Consider the following 24,153-nt stretch of genomic DNA (forward strand, 5'->3'; position numbering starts at 1 on the left):
ATACAAGGCTGTATCAAAAACGATTGGTAGGCCTACCCATCAGGTTTTGGTGCTTATTGACGAGCCTGCATCTTCAATATCTACAACATTGGATCCTCTTGAAATGCCCAGGGTTTATAGTAGTATGACTTTTTATAACATTTATCTATAATAAGGTACATTGTAGCTTCTATGTTGCATTTTGATGTGGTGTCTTGTACATAATCACTGGAAACTGAATGGTATCAATCATTTTGATACAGCCTGTATAGGTATTCCATTCCTATTTTTGTACCAGTGGCATAGCCAGCACTTTCAGAAGGTGGGCAAAGGGGAGGGGGGCAAGAAAAATTTTAAGGGGAAAAAAAGTACAAAAAAGGCCTAAAAATCTTAAATCTGGGCAGCCACCATCCTACAGGGAGTGGCAAGGCTTTTCTTGGGGACAGCTGCCCCCCCCTTTCCCCGGCTATGTCACTGTTTTGTACCAACAAAGTAATCAAGACTCCCATTAATGCAGAAAACCACCTGTTGTATTCTCTTTCCAGCAAACTCAATGATGAAGATAAAAACAGACGATTACTGGTGGAGATGTGGGATTGGGATCGCACATCTCGTAACGATTTCATGGGGTCAATGTCCTTTGGGGTTTCTGAGCTGATCAAGTGTAGTCAAGATGGTTGGTTTAAGCTGCTGAGCCAAGACGCAGGGTGAATATTATAATGTACCTGCCGTTGCTGAAGATATGAACATAACAGATCTAACAGCATCCATGGCTGTAAGTATATTTTTCTTGTATTTTGATGAATTTTGCAAGTAATAGTTCAATTTGTTTCAATTCAAAGACCATTTGAAACTGTATAAGAAAACTTCTTGGAGCACAAAAAAAATTGTCACTTTCATGAAGAAATATTAAGTACAGTGTCACTGTCAGTGAAACCTTTATGTTGAAAGGTATAATGATTGCTTGGAGCACAATAAAGTTATGGCTCCTTGAAGAACAAAAAGGTTAACACAACTTTGTTTAACCTTAGCAGTAACCTTTTTGTACTTCAAGCAGCCTTAACTTTTTTGTGTTCCAGGCAATCATTACCGTGATTTCGTCAAATAAACGCCCCGAGGGCGTTACATATTCTAAGGGGGGGGGCGTTTATTCAAGTTCAATTTTAGAGCGATAAAAAACGCTAAAATGATGAAATATGAACTAGAAACACTGACTTCTGGCTCACTTCCGGGTTTCCAATCCAGATTTTCGCCAATTATTGACGCTATTATCGACCATGTGGGGAACTCGGTAAGCTTACTACACAAGATGGCATGGAAATATCGGCATTTTGAAACATCTTGGTTGAAAAAAGTGGTGGGGGCGTTTATTTGAGGGGGGGGGCGACTATTTGACGAAATACGGTATACCTTTTAACACTAAGGTTTCACTGACACCATACTTAATATTTCTTCATGAAAGTGACAATTATTGGCACAAATAATGATTTTTGGCACTGCAAGAATTGTGTTATTCTCAGATTCCTTTTTGTTTGTTTTTGTATTTTTATATAATTTGCAAATTTGCCAATTCTGCATAGATTTACACATTAAGTATATGTATGCTAATCAATTATTAAGGGAATCCTCTAACTGAACTACTCCTATATAATATCAGGGAAAAATACAGCACTAAATAACATTTTTGAAATGAAATAAAATAATTTTCTGTTTAGCCAGATATCTCAATTATAATGAGCCATGTTTCATCTTGTAATTAAAAAGAAAACTGAAGTGCTTTGTTTTTCTGATATATCACCATATGCAAGAACACTCTAGGTGGGTCAAAAATACATACTGTAAACGTTCACATAATGGCGTACCTTGGCTCCTTTGCCTTGGAGTAAATTTCATGTACAAATAGAGAGCCCCCTCCTCTAAAACTCCCAACAAGAATTTGCTGGTGGGATTTTTATGGGAGGGTACTTTTAGTTTGTGCCTAAAATTCCAGTTATGTCATGGGAGCCCATAGTGCCATTAGGCGAACGTTTACAGGATGTGACCTGCGAAATGAGCGTAAAGTCACAAGTTTCGAGACACCCTGGCTACTGTTGTAGGTGATCAAATAAAATTAAAATGAGGAAAAGTTGGTTTTAATTTTGAAATTTAGTTATTGTATGAAAGAAACTTTTTTTTTATCAGGGGCAGCTTGATCAAAGTCCCATCAAAATCTAACCATCAATGGTCAAGTTGTCCTGCTAAATTATGGTGGCAACACTACGAAAAAACACAATAATTTGGATGATAGAGGAGCCTGTTACTCCAAAAAACAACTAAAATCAACATTATCCTCATTTTATTTTGTTTGATCAGGTTACAGATTTTTGTGGCTTTTAATGTCATGCAAAATGAGGATCTCTTTCGAGTACATAGATGTGTACATCCATATCAAAATGATGCACTTGTCGGCTGCTACATGTGTCTCATTTCACATAATAGCTAGGAATAAATACCAGACTCATATCAAGTGTAGGTCACTTCAAATCATCCCAAGTCAAATTGTTAAGGTATATTCTCTGTATTCCTGAACTAAACACAGCCAAAAAAGAAAGTCTCCAGTAGTGCCATCCCCATTTAATCAGATTTGGATGAGTTTATGGCAAAATAATTTATACAATAATTTTCTATACACCTTCCTGCGAAGATTGATACCAAATTTTATATCAAAAGTTTAATCATCATGAGCAAAGGAGCCGTTGTTTGGAAATTCGTGCAATTTTAAAAATGACAAATTACGAATTGACCACGCAAAAATCAATGCATGGTATCAGCTTATTATGTGGCCTGAAGCATGCCCGTACAGGAATCATTGTACACTTGCTCTGCGCACAATTGAAAGAGCGGGGTATTTGATTTGCATTTTGACATGCATGGGCAAACCTTTAACCTACCGCCTATTCAGGCGACGTAATTCTTGGCACTCACGCTTAGCTCTGCTTTACGTGATACAATTCCCTATGTCATTTTTAAAATTGCATGAATTTCCAAACAAATATTTCTGTGTTCACGATGATTAAACTTTTGATATTAAATTTGGTATCAATCTTCGAAGGAGAGTGTATAGAAAATTATTATATAAATTATTTTGCCATAAACTCATCAGAATCTGATTAAATGGGGATGGAACTACTGGAGACTTTCTTTTTTGGCTGTGTTTATGTGACTTGGGATGATTTGAAGTGACCTCCACTTCGGAGATGAGTCTGGTATTTATTCCTAGCTATTATGGGAAATGAGACACATGTAGCAGCCGACAAGTGCATCATTTTGATATTGGGTTATTCCAGTTGAAATCCATACACCCCCTATGGAAGACATAATTGACCTTAATCTCTCACACAGAATATATTTCAAATTGAGGTACCTGAATAGGGGACTCCATTTAAAGTGTGAAAGATTAAGGTCACATCTTCTGTAGGGGGTGGGTGGATTTCAAGTGGAATAGCGCATTCTAACTGAAACAGAATATCCAAGTCGTGCAAACTTGCATCAATTTTAATGTGTTGCTTTAAGCTTCTTGCAGTGTGTTAAATAGTACCATTGTTAGAAGTAATTTCAAGTATTTCAGTATTCTAATTGTTGTTTTACTGTATTATTCAGCAAACTCTGCAACTTTTGAAATTTGGGCAAATGTTCCAAATAAATAGCATTTTATATTTGGTTGCTCCAACTTTAAAATCTGTTTTTCAGTGTCTCTGTCACATGCCTTGGATTGAACCATTCCACACATAAAGATGCACTCACAGCGCCTGATAGTGAAATGTGTAAGAGATGGTTTGAAGAGTGCACCTTCAAGCATGTAGCAAACGAGCATGTGACACGATTTGAGCAAGATTATGAGTTTCCAGCGCATGATGACTTTAATAACAGAAGTTACTATCATGGTGTCTTCATAACTTAAGAACTAACTACCATCAAACTGTGTTATTGCTTGTTTCTTCTGCACATTTGAAAAATTGATGTCATTTTGTTCTATCTAAATTTATTTTCATCCCCAGAGGGCAAGGTTCGCAGATTCAGATTCAGAGGTATCATTTGTTAATATTCTTAGTATCCTAACTTATAATACAGTCCTGATGGGGTCACTTACGCTTTTCCTTAACACATACTTTTCCCTGTGCTACTTCAAAAATACTACAACTGCAATGTCCTCACAATTCTCACATGCAAAGTTCCGTGATGTACATACTTGTGTGTGTGTTTACATGGACACTTGACCTGTTAATATGTTGGGTATCATTGGTAGTACTAACTCGCCCAGCACTAGTGCAGCAAGGTTTCCTCAGAAAATCCAGGGCTTGAGGTTTAGGAGAGGGCGGGAGGGCTTCCCTAAAAGTTGCCCAGGAATGCAGTTTTAGCTGCATTAAATCCTGGTAATTAATTAGAAATGCTGGATATACACTTTACACTTGATTGCTTTGCAATGTGTTGCTTTATCAAAGCAATGGGCAATCTCTTCAAAAGGGATAAGGTTTCAGGGTGCTATTTTTATTTTATACTAATTATGAGAAATCAAACTCAAGATTGTTGCACATGGGGATATAAACTTCTTTCCATTGCCAATTTGAAAAAAAAACCAATTATTAAAAAATGCAACATCAATTATGAAAAAATAAGGGATATGCCTTACCAATCTATCCTGCTGAAAAATTAAGGTGCATGCACATGGACAAAAATGACTTTTTGAAAATATTATCTGGTGTAAGTCCAGCTTCAGGCATTATGAGCTCTTTCTAACAACTCTCCTAAAGCAAACTCTCTTAAACTACTTCAGGAGAGCCATTTGCGGCCCACCTGCACGAACATTGAAACTCCAAGCTCTGGATACTGATTCTTGACCTAAGTTGCTGAACTTTGACATCAAGAATCAAGTCATTTCTGGAAATCCTTTGTCTGTCCATCCCCATTCCACTCACTTTATGTTATTTATTTTAGTGATATATTTGAATAACACAAAATCTATAGTTTCCAGTGATTATCTCCTGGATAAGGGAAACTTTAAACTGCATGATTTAGTTATTGAACAGTAATTTTGGGTGTAAGTAAGTGAGCGTGTGTAAAAGGTGTAAAACGGGGATATTTTTATGTTCCTATCCGATAAACTTGGGATACGCCTGCTAACAGGGCTATCCCTGGTTTTCTTACTATGCTAATGAGGCAGTACAGAATCAGACAATATATATACAATGTACATCTGATTTCATACTATCTAACTGAGGACACACAAGATTTTTCCAGCAAAGTGGGGATGTATCCACACATGCATAGCATGTTGCGTAGAGCATGGGTGGATAGTCCCAGTTGGATAGCTACACACAGATGTCCCCGATTCACACAAGTGGGAGGAGGGTGTTTGTAGGGGTGTGTGCGTACACTAAGTCCATCAATTGATTTTTGCACACTCATGTTGCCATTCGCACATTTTTATTAGAACATTTATGATTATTCCAGAAAAATGCCAAAATCTGACTTTTGATGAATTTTAAGGTGTTTTTGTGTAACAAATCACTAAGTGATGGTTTTGGTCCCTTTAATAAATAAGTTGTACAACTACAGATCTCTGTTCATTGGACTCTTCCAGTTAAATCCATATACCCCCTATGGAAGACATCAGACCTTAATCTCCCACACATGTGGTGCAGATTTCAAATGGAGTCACCCATTCAGGTAACCCCATTTGAAATTCACACTCCCTGTGTAGAAGATTAAGGTAATGTCTTCCATAGGGGGTGTATGGATTTCAACTGGAATAGCATATTTCCAGTGAATCAAGCATTGTATTTGACAGTGGCAGGCTTCACAATATACATTACAAACTAATGGGCAGAAATTATTAAGATGCAGACTGGCTATACAGTGCAGTAACATATCAAATGCATCATCCATAATGGCCCAAAATTGGGTCTAGATGACATTTGTTTTGCTGTATGGAAAAATGGTTTTGTGATATTAGCCTTGTTCGCTTGCAAATGGGGATATCTATTACCTTATATATATACAAAAACTAATTGGTCTAACTTGCACAAACTTGTTCCTATATTTAGTGTATGACTCCCAGGGGGTGCTTCTATGTTGAAGTATATGGGAGATGTGGCGCCCAAGTGGGTTTTTTTTCCTAAACAACTAGACATGGAGCAGGTTTTTCAGAAAAAAACCCATACACATGGGTCCATGTTTTGAAAAACGTCCAAAAAATGGGATAGTTTTTATTACCTAAATCCGTAGAAATGGGTCCGTGTTTAAAATGTATCACCTTAAAAGTACACAATTTGGCAGTTTTTGAGTAAAATTATCCTTAAAAATCGGGCAAGGTTTTAAAGCTGTGGCATCATACTCTGTCAAGTACCCCACCCCTGGGTATGACTACATGCTGAAATTGTGTGAGAGATTGAATGTTGTAAGTTTGGCATTGGTTTGGGGGGGGGGGGCTTGGTATATATAGGTAGATTTATAAGTTTCTTTTTTCAATCAACAAACATTAATAGCATCATTATAGCGTAATAGTAACATAAAGCCTGTTTGCAATATTATGCACAAGACATGCTTGTATCCAAACTACTTGACTGCATGCCAAATATATAGACAATCCTCCTCATCACAGAAACCTCGATAAAAGCTTAAAACTAGGTCTAGCTATATAATGGGTGATTCCACACCAGATGAGAGATCAGCATTAAAGTGGACTGGATTCGGATTAATGACCCTAGCCCCCTATAATGCCCATTAGACTCATTCCAATCAGCTGTCTACACTGCGTATACTGTGCTATGCTTCGTAGTGTACGACTGATTAACTTACCATCCATATTGTGACGGACTTCTGAAAATATTCAATGCGACTTTGGTTGTGCGCTATAGCGTGACTGACTAGCGGTGCCCGTGTACCACGTTGTTGTACCACGCAGTTATGACAAGATCACGCTCTGAAATACAAAAAACAACAAACTCGGTCAAAAGGTCAATTTGGACACAACTGTGCATGCTCTATGCCACAGGAATCCTGTTGCAAAATCTATCACTTTTTTTCCACATAGTTTTCTCAGTCGTCAATCCAGAAGGTCGACGAATGAGGGCAGCAGTCTATAATGCCCATGCACGTAATAGACGATGTTTGCCCACTTGAAAGTAACGGGCATGATCATTTCCCAAATGCGGTTCACAGTGCCTGTGTAGACAGCGGATCAAGGAAGCACACTTTGGTATAGATTAATGCGAATCTAAGCTCCCGTGTAGAATCACCCACTATATACATTTGCTCAACTATTATGCATGATAGCAAGTTTGATATGCGTAGAAGCACATCGTCGCTTTTAATCCAAATACGAAGAGATACGACTAGGAAGGAAGCGAAGAAGAGTTACATACATGTAAACTAGCACGTGTCGCCGTTATTATAATATTGACTTACCGGAAAATCAGCATGAAATTACAGACCGAATTACAACAAAACTAACCCAGATTAAGTCTCTGCTGTATAATAAGTCTAGTAGGGGAAGCATAAATGGATTGGCAATTTTTGAAGTGGGGAAGCGAGACAAATCAGGGAATGATGAATTGGCTGATATTGTTTACTTCGATATTTTACGGAGTTTTAAAGTGGTTTTCAAAAGTGTAATGATATAAATGTCTGATTCTTTAGGATGGATTTAGGTTGCAGGATAATTTATTGATATAAGAATGCAAGTCTTGATCTTTTTGTAAGTTATATTGGTGAGCATAAACACGGTGATACTTCTTATGTTTATATTAGCCTACCTGGCATTGGGCTATTCTAGTTGAAATCCATACACCCCTGTGGAAGGCATGACTTTTATCTCCCACACAAGGGGTATAGATTTTAGTCCCATACTCTATTGCCCCTCCCCCATGTGCCTATGGGTTCCGTTATACCTTCCAACGTGCCTATGTTAAGCACAGGCTCCGTTGCCCACCAATGTGCCCATGTTAAATGTGTAAAAGCGATGTCAAATAAACACAAGTCCTATACTCTGTTCAAATGGAATCACCTATTCAGGTAACCCCATTAGAGATTGGTACACCCTGTTCAGAAGATTAAAGTCATGTCTTCCATTTAGGGAGTATGGATTTCAACTTGAATAGCCTATAGTTTGAAATTATTAACCAAAACAAGAATATCTCTAAAAATTGGAGTGAAATATTTCTTTTTATAGGCAAGTTTTGTTTAATTGTTTCAGAACACTCTTTGCCTGTTACCCACAAATATGAATAATAATAAAGTAATTAATGAAATAAGAATATGTTGCATAAAGTCTTAATGTACACAGAGTCTCCAAATCATAGATGTGTTAATTAAAATGGAGAATAGCATGGCAAAGAAGAAAAAAGGCCAATAATTTGGATTTGGTTTATGGGTTAGTAGGTTTAGGCTAAGGTTTGGAATTAACAATAGGATAGGGTTCGTTGGCATAGCCAAACAGACTCTAGTAACACGGTGTCCACCTTCCACTTGAATACAGGATCATAAAAAATAACTTGAAGGTGGAGGTAGTTATGTGAGTTTCTTGCAATCAGCATTCTTTGACAAAGTCAAGTGTTGTATTTAGTTAAAACATACACTCCATGAATGTTGAACATTTTTTTTATATCATGACAACTTACCAAAGTACCAATTTTCATGCATGCAAGTTAACATTAGTTACAGGTGATGGGGTATATTGGTAGGGTGATGGAGTATATTGGTAAGGTGATGGGGGTATATTGGTTGAGTGATGGGGGTATAGTGGTAGAGTGATGGGGGTATAGTGGTCCTGGATATTGATAGGGTGATAGGGTATATTGATAGGATGATAGGGTATATTGGTAAGGTGATGGGGTATAGTGGTAGAGTGATGGGGGTATAGTGGTCCCGGATATTGATAGGGTGATAGGGTATATTGATAGGGTGATAGGGTATATTGGTAAGGTGATGGGGTATAGTGGTAGAGTGATGGGGGTATAGTGGTCCTGGATATTGATAGGGTGATAGGGTATATTGATAGGATGATAGGGTATATTGGTAAGGTGATGGGGTATAGTGGTAGAGTGATGGGGGTATAGTGATCCCGGATATTGATAGGGCGATAGGGTATATTGGTAGGGTGATATAGTATATTGGTAGGGTGGTAGGGTATATTGGTATTTGGTACACATGTGAAGTGCAAGAGAACTGATACGGAGAGATTTACCCTTCTCTTTCTTTACATCTATAGAAGCAGAAAAGGACACCAAAGGGCACCAAAGGGATAAACAAGGTCCGAGTTGGCATACAATAGATTTTCAATTTTTTTAAATTGTTTGAACAGGGAGAGCGGTAGGGTGATGGGATATATTGGTCCTGAATATTGGTAGGGTGATGGGTATATTGAGTTAAGCTTAATGCTATTGTACCATAATAGCTTATTGTAAGTTAATTTAAGAAGTTTAAGTGATCCTACTAATAGGTTACAGGAAAGTAAAACACCAAATGTTAACTTGCCTTCCACAAAATTTAGCAACATTTTTAAAGCAATTGCTGCTTCAATCAATTCCTAACAACTTCATACAGCATTCATCAGCCAAGAAAATTAAATGCAAAGATATTCTTGATTTATTGTCTTAATTTGACCCATGTGTGATTTTGAGCCAAATTTTCATCAAAAAGTTAAAATTTCAAGAACTAAAAACACTTTGAGGTAAAATGTTTTTTTTATTAATTATCTCTTCAATTATGTTTCAATATTGATTACAATATGTAACCAAACTAATGTAACCAAAAATATGTAGATAGTAGCCTACTGTATTTGAACACAGGAAAGTCAGATTATTTGTTTGCTTGCAGTGGGTAGATTTCTTTTCAACATTGGGGGGGATGGGGTTAGTGCAAAAAATCTGAAGTAGAGAGAATCTAGACCCTTTTGTACAAATGGGCGCATATCCAATTTGCCATTTTAAGCGAAAATGGTCAAATACAGTGGCAATTAGAACAGATTTGTGCGAAGCATGCACAAATTTGTAATTTTGAACCTAAAATGGTCAAATACGCTGTTCATGTGGTCCAAAAAATACACACACAGCTTGAACAGTGGGGGCATGATTGTATGGACCAACCCCCCCCATATCAAAATATTGGGGGATGCACCTCATCCCCCTCCCCCATCTATGCGTGGTATAAGATAGCTGGTAGTGCAACATCCATGGGTTCAACAATGTGTTCATTTACAGTAGAAAAAAGTCGTAATTAATGATGACTTACTTGAATTCACTTCTAATGAATGAAGACTTTTTTAATTATAATTAATTATGTCTGTACTATGATTATGACTTTAATGAAATTGTAAACAAGGTATCTACCTGTATTTTCTCCCTTTTCATCTAATATATTTTTCTGATTAAATTTACAGTGGATAATTCTGACATTTTAAGTTCTAAAGCTTTATAATAATGATAATAATAATATGCACATTTAATAGACTTTCCTAGCGTTAGCTCAATAAATAATGCCAATAATGCTCAAATGAAGCTATGAAGCAGCTTATAGGTAACTTAAATGTCAGGCTTCTCAGGCACATTCCCGTTATTTAACAAAAATGTGTCCAAGCTTCAATAATCATCACACAAAAATACAAGTTTTGTTGTTTAAAAAGTCATCCAGATTTTGTAGTTTTGTCCTCGGATTGCGTACCCGTATCCTTACATTTCCCATCCCCATTGCAGTTGAGTAGAAGTAAGAAGGAGAAATGAAGAAATTGTTTGTTTATTATGTGCATCTCAAAGGTGATGTTGTGATTTTTATGAAATATTTTGGCAATAAGGATAACATTTTGTTTGATCCAGTAGCTGTGAGTATTGGGCCGTCCCATTCAAAATCCATACACCCCCTATGGAAGATATGGCCTTAACCTCCTACACATGGAGTGTAGATTTCAAATGGAGTCACCCAATTAGGTAATCCCATTTGAAATTCACACTCCCTTTGTGGAAGATCGATGTCACATCTTTCATAGGGGTGTATGTATTTCAACTGGAATAGCCTGTTGCTTCCAAAATTGGACAAAACCAGGAAATAAAATTAATGAACTCATCTGTTTTACTTGTCAAGCAACATAAGTCGTCATTAGGTATTGAAACTATTAATTACCTTTATTCGGTATCTTGTTCATTAATTATTATTCCATATATAAATGGAAAAAACAAACATAATTATGTTACATAGAAACAAACAATTTCTTTCCTTAGTGTTATGGGACTTTCATACTGACAAATTTCACTTGGGATATTATAGCTTGGTGCTCCTCAAAAGGAGGGATATACAACACACCAAACCAATGGCTGCCTCTTTAGAGGCGTTACTGATTTTCATCATCAATTGCTGATGATTCAGCAAAAAAGAAGTCAAGAGGAAGAACAATGTTTGTCTTTCATTTCCATATGTGATGCTAAAAATGTTTTTCCAATAAATATTTGGTATTTGGTGAGATTTTTTTTTAAAGAAGTTACTGTTTTGGCAAAAGTTGCTTTATGTTATTGATCCCTATATATGATATTTGTCAGTATGGATATAAACCAGATGGTAATAGCATGATTGATATGATGAATGGATAGCAAGGATAGATCATTGCATGTGGATATCATAGCCGAGATAATGTATAGGTGGTAGCTGACTAAATACCCTGCACCATTAATAGAAATAAGTAATTAGAAAATGTCAGTAAAGTTGTGTGGGTGTGGGTGATGTAAGGGGCGATTGTGGCGGAGGGTGTAAGATGTAAACAAATTACGTAAAGTAATTAGCCCCTTCATTATAAGATAATAACTCAAATCTATTCTTTTGTCATAATAGTCCAAAATTTGTTACCATGGTGAATGAAAAAGATGCCGATTCAAAAGTTGCACTTAATAACCCATTGAAAATGTTGCTTTTGTTGCTAGAGTGCCTTGTCATCACTGGTCCCCACTGGTCATCCTGTACAAGTTATGTATATGTAATAACCAGTACACTGGTTTGAGTAGCTTTTAGTGCAACTTTTAAATCTGCAACTTTTTTCATTCAAAGAGTCACAGTGTCTACAAATTTTGAGCTATCAAAAAATGAGGTATCACAATTTCAAGAACTAAAATATTTTTGCTATTTCAATTTAAATATTTGATGCATAGATTTTGAGTCAATATCTTGTAATAAAGTTGGGTAATATACTGTTTTGTGATTTATGTGAGAGTGGCTGTAGGTGTGAGGGGGGGGGGGGTGTGTCTATGTGGGATGTGGGCAATCGCCCCCAAACGTGGACACACAGTGAAAGTGTGCTAGAGAGTTAGGGTTAGTCTGCTGTCTGATGGTATAAAATGTAAACACAAACAATGTGTGCGGTTGATATGCTTACTTGGTAAGAAACTGAATATATATGTCCATGTTTGCACAGTAATGTACATATTCCCTGTTTGGGAGGGGGGAGATTTTGTGAAGGGTGTGCGTTTGTGGGGGTGGTGGGGTCTGTGTGCTCAGACCCACTCACATGTGAACAGTTGTGGTGAGTGAGTGTGCAAGTCTTGTTAAGCTTATCCTGTAGTCAGAAATGAATGAAGCTTCATTAGGAAATGCTGGAATGATGTATGAGCTCAAATTTAGTATTTAGACCCTTAAGTTCAAGTTGCATGTTGCTATGGCTAAAATGCAATCCCTTATTTAATCTGTCTGATTGGTGAGAATCTGGAGTGAGACAAGTTTGGCATTGAAAACTGCATACCACATTGAAAATGAGCGTAAGTTTGGCTTTTAACTGTAGAAGGCACAACAGGATATGAAGAGGGCGCTTTGACATAAGCATTTTGCAGGGGGGGGGGACTGAAAAGTAATTTGATTTAAAAATGAATTAACATTTAACCAAAGCTATAAGGCTGCAGCACAAAGCAACTGCAAGCACAAGTATCCCATGTGATCCAATTGCATCCAAGGTACACCCCCGTAGTGTGCTATCCCTGGTCTCATGTGTAGCACACAAAGGGTCTGTGGTTCATAACCACACCCAGGAAAACAACACTTGAATACTTCTCTTCACCTTCTTTCTTCCTTCCTTCTCCTATGCCAAAAAGCCTCCAGTTAGCTAGGGTTAATATGGAAATGTGAGATACAGATATAAAAAAAACATAACATCATGTGTGAGAGAAAAGAAAAAAGAGAGAGGGGGAGAGATGTGCACGATGCAAATAATGGTATAAATACCAACAGCTGGTAGTAAGCATTAATTTTACATCCAGTAATGCATTCTGTCATGAGCATTGTAATATAACATTGCAAGTTGCTCAATATTATTAAGTTGCATGGAACTGTAAGGTTTTACACTACAATTGTTCTACCAAGTTATTGTTAAGATAACAATGCATTCCTTATCTTCCTAGTATTTTGGTTTACTATAAATGAATCAAAAGTTGAAACACATTGATCGATATAAGGGCTGTTATAATATTCAAGTTTCATCCTATTATGATTGAATACAACGTCAACAGATGACTGATGCATGTATGGTTTGACTTTGATTTATACACAAGTAGATGAGAATTTAGGCTTACGAGTAGGTACAAATTTAATATGTACTCTTAGAAAAAATGGTTCTAAGTAGAACCTTAAATGGTTCTTGAGCTGTGTTATATGTGGAACCTTAAATGGTAACTACAAAGAACAGAAAGTGGTTCTGGAAAGGCTACAAAGAACCATTTTAGACCTGAAAAGGGTTCTGGAAACGCCAGAAAGAACCACTTTGGGATTCTTATCATGAACTGTTCTCTTGAGGGTACCCCATACAGGATAGCCAAGAACCTTTTTTTAAGAGTGTATGGTTTGAAAATTTTACAAATGCATCCTGCTTGATTCTAAAATCCATTTTGCGCCATTCTTTCAAAATTAATAGTTGGAACATTGTTGAGCTATTGACTTGATCAAGCAAACTGAAAAAGAAGTGCACAAGGTTTTGTATATTTGGCTGTTCCAGTTGTAATCAATACACCCTATGTAAGACATGACTTTAATCTCCCACACAGGGGTGTAGTTTTTAAATGGAGTTGCCCATTCAGGTAACCCTATTTAAAATGTATACTCCTTGTGTGGAAGACTAAAGTCATGTCTTCCATAGGGGGTATGAATTTCAATGGGAATAGCTACATTTTGATGTGCTTGTTCAAACCTTTTTCAGTTTGCTTTGAATCAGCATTATATATTTACTCTAACATTCACCACACAATATGTGACTTTTCAAATTTAAGAAGTCAAGACCAAATGTTTTTTGATGTTTAATTAACACATTTCAACTTTCTCATCCACAGAGAACAAAATTCAGTGGTAGTGAAGTGCCTACTAAAAAGAATGTATCTGGTCCAAAGCTGCACTCTGGAGATGTTGTTAGAGCCACAGACTTCAATTTTCTTACTGTACTTGGCAAAGGCAGTTTTGGAAAGGTAAAGTCTGTCCTTCCTTCCTTCCTTCCTTCCTTCCTTCCTTCCTTCCTTCCTTCCTTCCTTCCTTCCTTCTTTCTTTCTTTCTTTCTTTCTTTCTTTCTTTCTTTCTTTCTTTCTTTCTTTCTTTCTTTCTTTCTTTCTTTCTTTCTTTTTCTTTCTTTCTTTCTTGTGATTTTTTCTATTAGTTTTTCTTATCTTTCCTTTCTTTTCTTTATTTCCTTTATTTTATTCTCCCTCTCTGTGCTTTGTTCTTTTCTCTCTTCGTTCCTTCTTCCCTCCTTCCATTCCTTGGCCTGTTTTAATTCTCTTTGTTCTTTTAGTTTTTTCTATTTTCTTTTTGTTCTTTCTTTCTGTCGTTTTTCCTTTTCTTCATTTGTTTTTTCCTTTTCTTTCTCTTCTTCCTTTTCTTTTCTTCCTTCCTTCCTTCCTCTCGTTCAGTAGTATTTCTTGAATTTGAAGCATTATCAACTGGGTCATAGCTGAAAAAGCAGGCACTGAAAAAGTTCCATTCTGTCTTTTGAATTCCTATTTATGCAACACCATTATGTCTCACATAGGTCATGCTGGCAGAGAAGAAATCGAGCGATGAACTCTATGCCGTCAAGGTTCTCAAGAAAGAGCGTCATCATTCAAGACGACGATGTAGAATGTACAATGACAGAGAAGCGTGTTCTAGCACTGGAAGGGAAGCCTCCATTCCTCACCGGGCTGCATTCCTGCTTCCAGACCAACGACCGGCTCTACTTTGTGATGGAGTATGTCAATGGCGGTGATTTGATGTTCCAAATTCAGAAAGTAGGCAAATTCAAGGAACCACATGCAGTGTAAGTATTATGATGGGTCAGCGGAAAAAAGACCTATCTCCAGCAGTAATTGCTGTGTATGCAGGCGATCATGTGTTGTGTATGTACTCATATACATGTAGACAGTGCACAATCTGAGGTTACTGTTCCGAACCCAGGCTACTTTTTGTACATTACAATGCATACAGCCCGTAGTATGGCCCTCTGTAACAATACGCATAATGTACGGAATAAAACGTAGTATCAACACGTCCGTCAATAACCTCAGATTGAGCATGTTATGTATATATTATAGGGCATGCAATGATGGCCGTAAAACAGAAAGAGGTTTTCTTTTATTATGCCGTAATTCATAAGTAAAACAAGAGGCACACTATTTTCACAACGTTGATATCAGATACACTACTCAACCAAATTAAAGGATCAGACACCGACACCCCTGGTGCATTCTTTTTGCTCTGTTATCATGGTGTGACCTAAGAATATTTTTAGTGTCTTGGGACTTCAGTATTTGATAGGGCAAGTGTCTGCATGACCAATACTGAATGAATTGACACTAATCTGATTTCAATGTTAATACTGTTTTTGAAAAATGCTAATAAAATAAGTCTGATTCTTTAATTTTGTTGAGTAGTGAATTTCTGTTTGCAAAAGCAGTATAATACACCTTGACAAGCAGTATTCAAGATGTGAGACATTGTGTGTTGCATCAAGGTCACCTGTCTGCCTTTGCAATGGGGAAATCTAGATCATTCTATTGCACCCAAATAATGTAGATTGTGACATGGATAATGTGTTCACATGGCTGATCCAAACACAGAGGTGCAGATTGAACTGAATCAAAACAACCTTTGTGTGAATATCTGTTATATCTCAGCTACACCCAAAGAGAATGCATAATGTGTTCACATGGGTACCTGGTCCAGATGATCCAAACACAGAGGTGCAGATTGAACTGAATCAAAACAACCTTTGTGTGAATATCTGTTATATCTCAGCTACACCCAAAGAGAATGCATAATGTGTTCACATGGGTACCTGGTCCAGATGATCCAAACACAGAGGTGCAGATTGAACTGAATCAAAACAACCTTTGTGTGAATATCTGTTATATCTCAGCTACACCCAAAGAGAATGCATAATGTGTTCACATGGGTACCTGGTCCAGATGATCCAAACACAGAGGTGCAGATTGAACTGAATCAAAACAACCTTTGTGTGAATATCTGTTATATCTCAGCTACACCCAAAGAGAATGCATAATGTGTTCACATGGGTACCTGGTCTAGATGATCCAAACACAGCAGAGCAGATTGAACTGAATCAAAACAACCTTTGTGTGAATATCTGTTATATCAAAGCTACACCCAAAGAGAATGCATAATGTGTTCACATGGGTACCTGGTTCAGATGATCCAAACACAGCAGAGCAGATTGAACTGAATCAAAACAACCTTTGTGTGAATATCTGTTATATCTCGGCTACACCCAAAGAGAATGCATAATGTGTTCACATGGGTACCTGGTTCAGATGATCCAAACACAGAGGTGCAGATTGAACTGAATCAAAACAACCTTTGTGTGAATATCTGTTATATCTCAGCTACACCCAAAGAGAATGCATAATGTGTTCACATGGGTACCTGGTTCAGATGATCCAAACACAGAGGTGCAGATTGAACTGAATCAAAACAACCTTTGTGTGAATATCTGTTATATCTCAGCTACACCCAAAGAGAATGCATAATGTGTTCACATGGGTACCTGGTCCAGATGATCCAAACACAGAGGTGCAGATTGAACTGAATCAAAACAACCTTTGTGTGAATATCTGTTATATCTCAGCTACACCCAAAGAGAATGCATAATGTGTTCACATGGGTACCTGGTTCAGATGATCCAAACACAGAGGTACAGATTGAACTGAATCAAAACAACCTTTGTGAATATCTGTTATATCTCAGCTACACCCAAAGAGAATGCATAATGTGTTCACATGGGTACCTGGTTCAGATGATCCAAACACAGAGGTACAGATTGAACTGAATCAAAACAACCTTTGTGTGAATATCTGTTATATCTCAGCTACACCCAAAGAGAATGCATAATGTGTTCACATGGGTACCTGGTCCAGATGATCCAAACACAGAGGTGCAGATTGAACTGAATCAAAACAACCTTTGTGAATATCTGTTATATCTCAGCTACACCCAAAGAGAATGCATAATGTGTTCACATGGGTACCTGGTTCAGATGATCCAAACACAGAGGTGCAGATTGAACTGAATCAAAACAACCTTTGTGTGAATATCTGTTATATCTCAGCTACACCCAAAGAGAATGCATAATGTGTTCACATGGGTACCTGGTCCAGATGATCCAAACACAGCAGAGCAGATTGAACTGAATCAAAACAACCTTTGTGTGAATATCTGTTATATCTCAGCTACACCCAAAGAGAATGCATAATGTGTTCACATGGGTACCTGGTCCAGATGATCCAAACACAGCAGAGCAGATTGAACTGAATCAAAACAACCTTTGTGTGAATATCTGTTATATCTCAGCTACATCCAAAGAGAATGCATAATGTGTTCACATGGGTACCTGGTCCAGATGATCCAAACACAGCAGTACAGATTGAACTGAATCAAAACAACCTTTGTGTGAATATCTGTTATATCTCAGCTACACCCAAAGAGAATGCATAATGTGTTCACATGGGTACCTGGTTCAGATGATCCAAACACAGAGGTGCAGATTGAACTGAATCAAAACAACCTTTGTGTGAATATCTGTTATATCTCAGCTACACCCACAGAATTAAAACCAGAGAACCAGGACTCGACCGCCATCTTGATACAGGCATGGAGCAAAAATTGGGGGTATTCGGTTCCCCTCGGAATGCGCTCGAGGTATTCGTTGTCATGCAAGCGCGACATGGATGATGGGCGCATTTGAGAGACGCACTTGATGCGACCTGCACGCGAGTACCAAGACGCTTCAGGTACACACAGAATTGTTTTCGTTCGCCTCTCACAAGCGTCGCGGTCGGAAGGACCGAATACCCCAATTTTCTCCCCATAGCTGACGGCGCGATTGTACGTGGCGGTATAGGGAGTCCCGGTTCTCCTTCTCTAATTCTGTGGCTACACCCAAAGAGAATGGATGTGTTCACATGGGTACCTGGTCCAGATGATCCAAACACAGCAGAGCAGATTGAACTGAATCAAAACAACCTTTGTGTGAATATCTGTTATATCTCAGCTACACCCAAAGAGAATGCATAATGTGTTCACATAGGTACCTGGTCCAGATGATCCAAACACAGCAGTACAGATTGAACTGAATCAAAACAACCTTTGTGAATATCTGTTATATCTCAGCTACACCCAAAGAGAATGCATAATGTGTTCACATGGGTACCTGGTCCAGATGATCCAAACACAGAGGTGCAGATTGAACTGAATCAAAACAACCTTTGTGTGAATATCTGTTATATCTCAGCTACACCCAAAGAGAATGCATAATGTGTTCACATGGGTACCTGGTTCAGATGATCCAAACACAGAGGTGCAGATTGAACTGAATCAAAACAACCTTTGTGTGAATATCTGTTATATCTCAGCTACACCCAAAGAGAATGCATAATGTGTTCACATGGGTACCTGGTCCAGATGATCCAAACACAGAGGTGCAGATTGAACTGAATCAAAACAACCTTTGTGTGAATATCTGTTATATCTCAGCTACACCCAAAGAGAATGCATAATGTGTTCACATGGGTACCTGGTCCAGATGATCCAAACACAGAGGTGCAGATTGAACTGAATCAAAACAACCTTTGTGTGAATATCTGTTATATCTCAGCTACACCCAAAGAGAATGCATAATGTGTTCACATGGGTACCTGGTTCAGATGATCCAAACACAGAGGTGCAGATTGAACTGAATCAAAACCACCTTTGTGTGAATATCTGTTATATCTCAGCTACACCCAAAGAGAATGCATAATGTGTTCACATGGGTACCTGGTTCAGATGATCCAAACACAGAGGTGCAGATTGAACTGAATCAAAACAACCTTTGTGAATATCTGTTATATCTCAGCTACACCCAAAGAGAATGCATAATGTGTTCACATGGGTACCTGGTTCAGATGATCCAAACACAGAGGTGCAGATTGAACTGAATCAAAACAACCTTTGTGAATATCTGTTATATCTCAGCTACACCCAAAGAGAATGCATAATGTGTTCACATGGGTACCTGGTCCAGATGATCCAAACACAGAGGTGCAGATTGAACTGAATCAAAACAACCTTTGTGTGAATATCTGTTATATCTCAGCTACACCCAAAGAGAATGCATAATGTGTTCACATGGGTACCTGGTCCAGATGATCCAAACACAGAGGTGCAGATTGAACTGAATCAAAACAACCTTTGTGTGAATATCTGTTATATCTCAGCTACACCCAAAGAGAATGCATAATGTGTTCACATGGGTACCTGGTTCAGATGATCCAAACACAGAGGTACAGATTGAACTGAATCAAAACAACCTTTGTGTGAATATCTGTTATATCTCAGCTACATCCAAAGAGAATGCATAATGTGTTCACATGGGTACCTGGTCCAGATGATCCAAACACAGCAGAGCAGATTGAACTGAATCAAAACAACCTTTGTGTGAATATCTGTTATATCTCAGCTACACCCAAAGAGAATGCATAATGTGTTCACATGGGTACCTGGTTCAGATGATCCAAACACAGAGGTACAGATTGAACTGAATCAAAACAACCTTTGTGTGAATATCTGTTATATCTCAGCTACACCCAAAGAGAATGCATAATGTGTTCACATGGGTACCTGGTTCAGATGATCCAAACACAGAGGTGCAGATTGAACTGAATCAAAACAACCTTTGTGTGAATATCTGTTATATCTCAGCTACACCCAAAGAGAATGCATAATGTGTTCACATGGGTACCTGGTTCAGATGATCCAAACACAGAGGTGCAGATTGAACTGAATCAAAACAACCTTTGTGAATATCTGTTATATCTCAGCTACACCCACCCAAAGAGAATGCATAATGTGTTCACATGGGTACCTGGTCCAGATGATCCAAACACAGCAGAGCAGATTGAACTGAATCAAAACAACCTTTGTGTGAATATCTGTTATATCTCAGCTACACCCAAAGAGAATGCATAATGTGTTCACATGGGTACCTGGTTCAGATGATCCAAACACAGAGGTACAGATTGAACTGAATCAAAACAACCTTTGTGAATATCTGTTATATCTCAGCTACACCCAAAGAGAATGCATAATGTGTTCACATGGGTACCTGGTCCAGATGATCCAAACACAGAGGTGCAGATTGAACTGAATCAAAACAACCTTTGTGTGAATATCTGTTATATCTCAGCTACACCCAAAGAGAATGCATAATGTGTTCACATGGGTACCTGGTCCAGATGATCCAAACACAGAGGTGCAGATTGAACTGAATCAAAACAACCTTTGTGTGAATATCTGTTATATCTCAGCTACACCCAAAGAGAATGCATAATGTGTTCACATGGGTACCTGGTTCAGATGATCCAAACACAGAGGTACAGATTGAACTGAATCAAAACAACCTTTGTGTGAATATCTGTTATATCTCAGCTACATCCAAAGAGAATGCATAATGTGTTCACATGGGTACCTGGTCCAGATGATCCAAACACAGCAGAGCAGATTGAACTGAATCAAAACAACCTTTGTGTGAATATCTGTTATATCTCAGCTACACCCAAAGAGAATGCATAATGTGTTCACATGGGTACCTGGTCCAGATGATCCAAACACAGCAGAGCAGATTGAACCGAATCAAAACAACCTTTGTGTGAATATCTGTTATATCTCAGCTACACCCAAAGAGAATGCATAATGTGTTCACATGGGTACCTGGTCCAGATGATCCAAACACAGAGGTGCAGATTGAACTGAATCAAAACAACCTTTGTGTGAATATCTGTTATATCTCAGCTACACCCAAAGAGAATGCATAATGTGTTCACATGGGTACCTGGTCCAGATGATCCAAACTGAAGAGTACATGTTAAACTGAATCAAATAAGCCTTGTGTGAATGTCTTCTATGCCTTGACTATACTCAGACAGAATGCAGAATGTGTTCACATGAGTATCGTACCTGATCCAGATGATCCATCTCAGCAGTACAGATGGAACTGAATCAAACAAGAAATGTCTTTAAAAGGGAATTTGAAGGTCATATCATTCAAATGTAATTATATTTAGCATTGGTCAACACAAGTGAAATCACCCAAGGTCATGCCAAGGTCAACCTATTACCAATATTTAAAAAGATTAAACTTAGTGAACATAGGTCATATTAAGGTTATCAGATGTCATGTAAGATGATACCGTTAAAGGCCAAGTTCATGTTTACATGAAAATGACATATATAGAGTTAAGATCACAGTTGATTTCTTCCAACTTACAATAGCTTGCATGATAAGTTGACCTTCAAAATACCGTATAGAATCTTTGCTATGTTACGTTCATAAACCTCAAAAATAATATACAAAGATGAACCTTTGACCAAACAGAAAATAATATCTTTCAACACATCTCACTATCATTTGATGCAAGTCGTTCGCAACTCCCTATCTCAATTACTCTACAAAACATGGCTCTAAAACTTTTGAAAAATGGTGTCCAGTGTTGCCGGCTTGTTTTTCAGATCAATCAAAACTAGTCATCCCACACGAAAAATCCTCGAGTGAATAGCCTTAGTGCCTGACTACACCTATAAGACAGTATGGTAACACAGAGGCGCATGTTTTTAACTCTTGGTAATACTACTGGGTGTCTAGTCCAGATCTCAGGAGTACATGCGTGAAATTGAGCTGAATCTATCTCTGTGTGAATATCCTGTATGCATTGACTATGCCTAACAGTGTAGTGTAGGTAACAGAGGTCATTGCTACATGGAGATGTTCACTAAAATCAGACAAGTTCTTGTGACAAGCATATTGACGGGCGGGTTTATATATATATATATATATAACTTGTATAAACTTGTCCATTGCACCATGTTGTGATCTAGAAATTGACTTTGGGTTGTCTGGAGAAGAAGAAAACTACATATTTGTCAATAGATGGATGATTTTATCAAACTTACTTCTTGTGTATTTACTGTAGAAAAGTCAGAGATAGAAACTAGGACCCGTCCACACAAGTGTTTTTTTTTCCCATCGGTTACAATCTTGTCATAGTCGTATTATGATATTTGTACCGTGTATCCGCTCAGTGTCATCAGCATGCTACATTATGTCATCAATCGCGAATGATAAAAATTTCCAAATTACCCTATCAAAATGAAGATTTTAGTATCAGTTGAAAGCTCATATTTTTCTCATTAACATACTGAAATTAGGCATTCCAAATAGGTATATTTCCAACTGTTGAATTAGGCTTGATTGTGGTATACCACATTTGAGACTAATTCAACAGTTTTTTTATGATATCTTCGGAAATTTGGAACTCCTAATATGATAATGAGAAAAATAGGATCTCTCATATAATATCAATTTATTACATGATCATGATGATGATCATTAATAAAAACACTGTAAACTACCAGTATCACGCTGTATGTCAGTAATTCCATTAGGAATTAGTCACATTTACAAGGAACATTTGCATGTTCTTTTTGCATAAATGTTTAAAAGGGACAACATTTTATGGTATACTTAAGTTTTAAAGAATTGGATCTTCCAAATATATCAGGTCGCCTTCCTTTAATGCCGCAACCTTGAAATAAGAGTGAGCATTATCACTGCAAAGAAACAGCGCTGTTTTTCCAAAGTTCAGACAATTTCAAGTCAATTGATGTATGTATCATCCCTATCTGTTGTGTATAAAACATTTATGCATCCTGAAAAGCCTGAGTGCTATTGTTTGAATATGTATGAAGTCATTCATGTGATGTGAATGACATTTACGGGCTGATGGAATGAAAAATGTATCATTTTAATTTTTGATTCCATTTCATAAGCAATTTTCTGCTGAAGTTGAAGTGACATTGAGATGGCTTGATGCACTTGTAATACATTATTCTGAATCGAGCTGAGATGCAAATGAATTATGTAGATCTCGCAACATGTATGCATACGTATATGTGACGACTATCACAAATGAGCCGTAATGTCGGCAGATCTAGTTTTGAGATATGGTTCATTGAACCTGTCATAAGAACAATAGAAAACGAAGGATTTTCCAACTTGTTTTTTTGCATGTTTTCTTGCAAAACAAGTAACAGGAACAAGTACCAGCGTATTGTCACAAACCGCTCGTTGAAGTATCCTGCGCTATCTTTTGAGTCGCTTCCAGTCCTGTCGGGCCTCGAACCCACGACCGTGTGGTTAAAAGGCAGGCATGCTAGTGCATAGACCAAAAGAGGAATTGCCTGTCTGGTCTATGACACTAACTCACATATACCTCGGTGACAAAGCTCCTCGTTCTCATAAGGCACGAGGACTTACTTTGCGGACATCCTGAATACCGTAAACAGTTGCCTAATGGTGCTATGGGCTCCCTTGACCCAACTGGAACTAAAAGTGCCCTCCCATAATTATCCCACCAGCAAATAAGGGCACATACCCCCATAATTCTTGTTGGGATTTTTAAAGGCAGCTATCTATTTGTATATGAAATTTACCCCAAGGCAAAGGAGCCCAGGTGCGCCATTAGGCTAACGTTTACGGTACAAGGCATACCCAGACAGCCATTTTTTTCTCTTTCCAATGGATGGGTCAACGGTTTTCACCATTTTTGTCACATGAGTAAGTTCGCACTTTATAAATACAGATTAACCCTACACATGCAA

General features: G+C 37.7%; 1 protein-coding gene across 1 annotated transcript in view; it reads left to right on the forward strand.

The window, feature by feature from the left end:
- Window positions 1-24,153, forward strand: part of LOC140164774 (protein kinase C-like) — a 379,558-nt gene that overhangs the window by 312,405 nt on the left and 43,000 nt on the right. The window contains 6 exon segments of the mRNA XM_072188144.1: window positions 525-681; window positions 683-754; window positions 6,404-6,415; window positions 14,310-14,441; window positions 14,999-15,061; window positions 15,063-15,265. Of these exon segments, the coding sequence (XP_072044245.1) occupies window positions 525-681; window positions 683-754; window positions 6,404-6,415; window positions 14,310-14,441; window positions 14,999-15,061; window positions 15,063-15,265 (639 nt within the window).

The sequence above is a fragment of the Amphiura filiformis genome, chromosome 11, assembly GCF_039555335.1.
Source record: "Amphiura filiformis chromosome 11, Afil_fr2py, whole genome shotgun sequence".
NCBI classification, from domain to species: Eukaryota; Metazoa; Echinodermata; class Ophiuroidea; order Amphilepidida; family Amphiuridae; genus Amphiura; species Amphiura filiformis.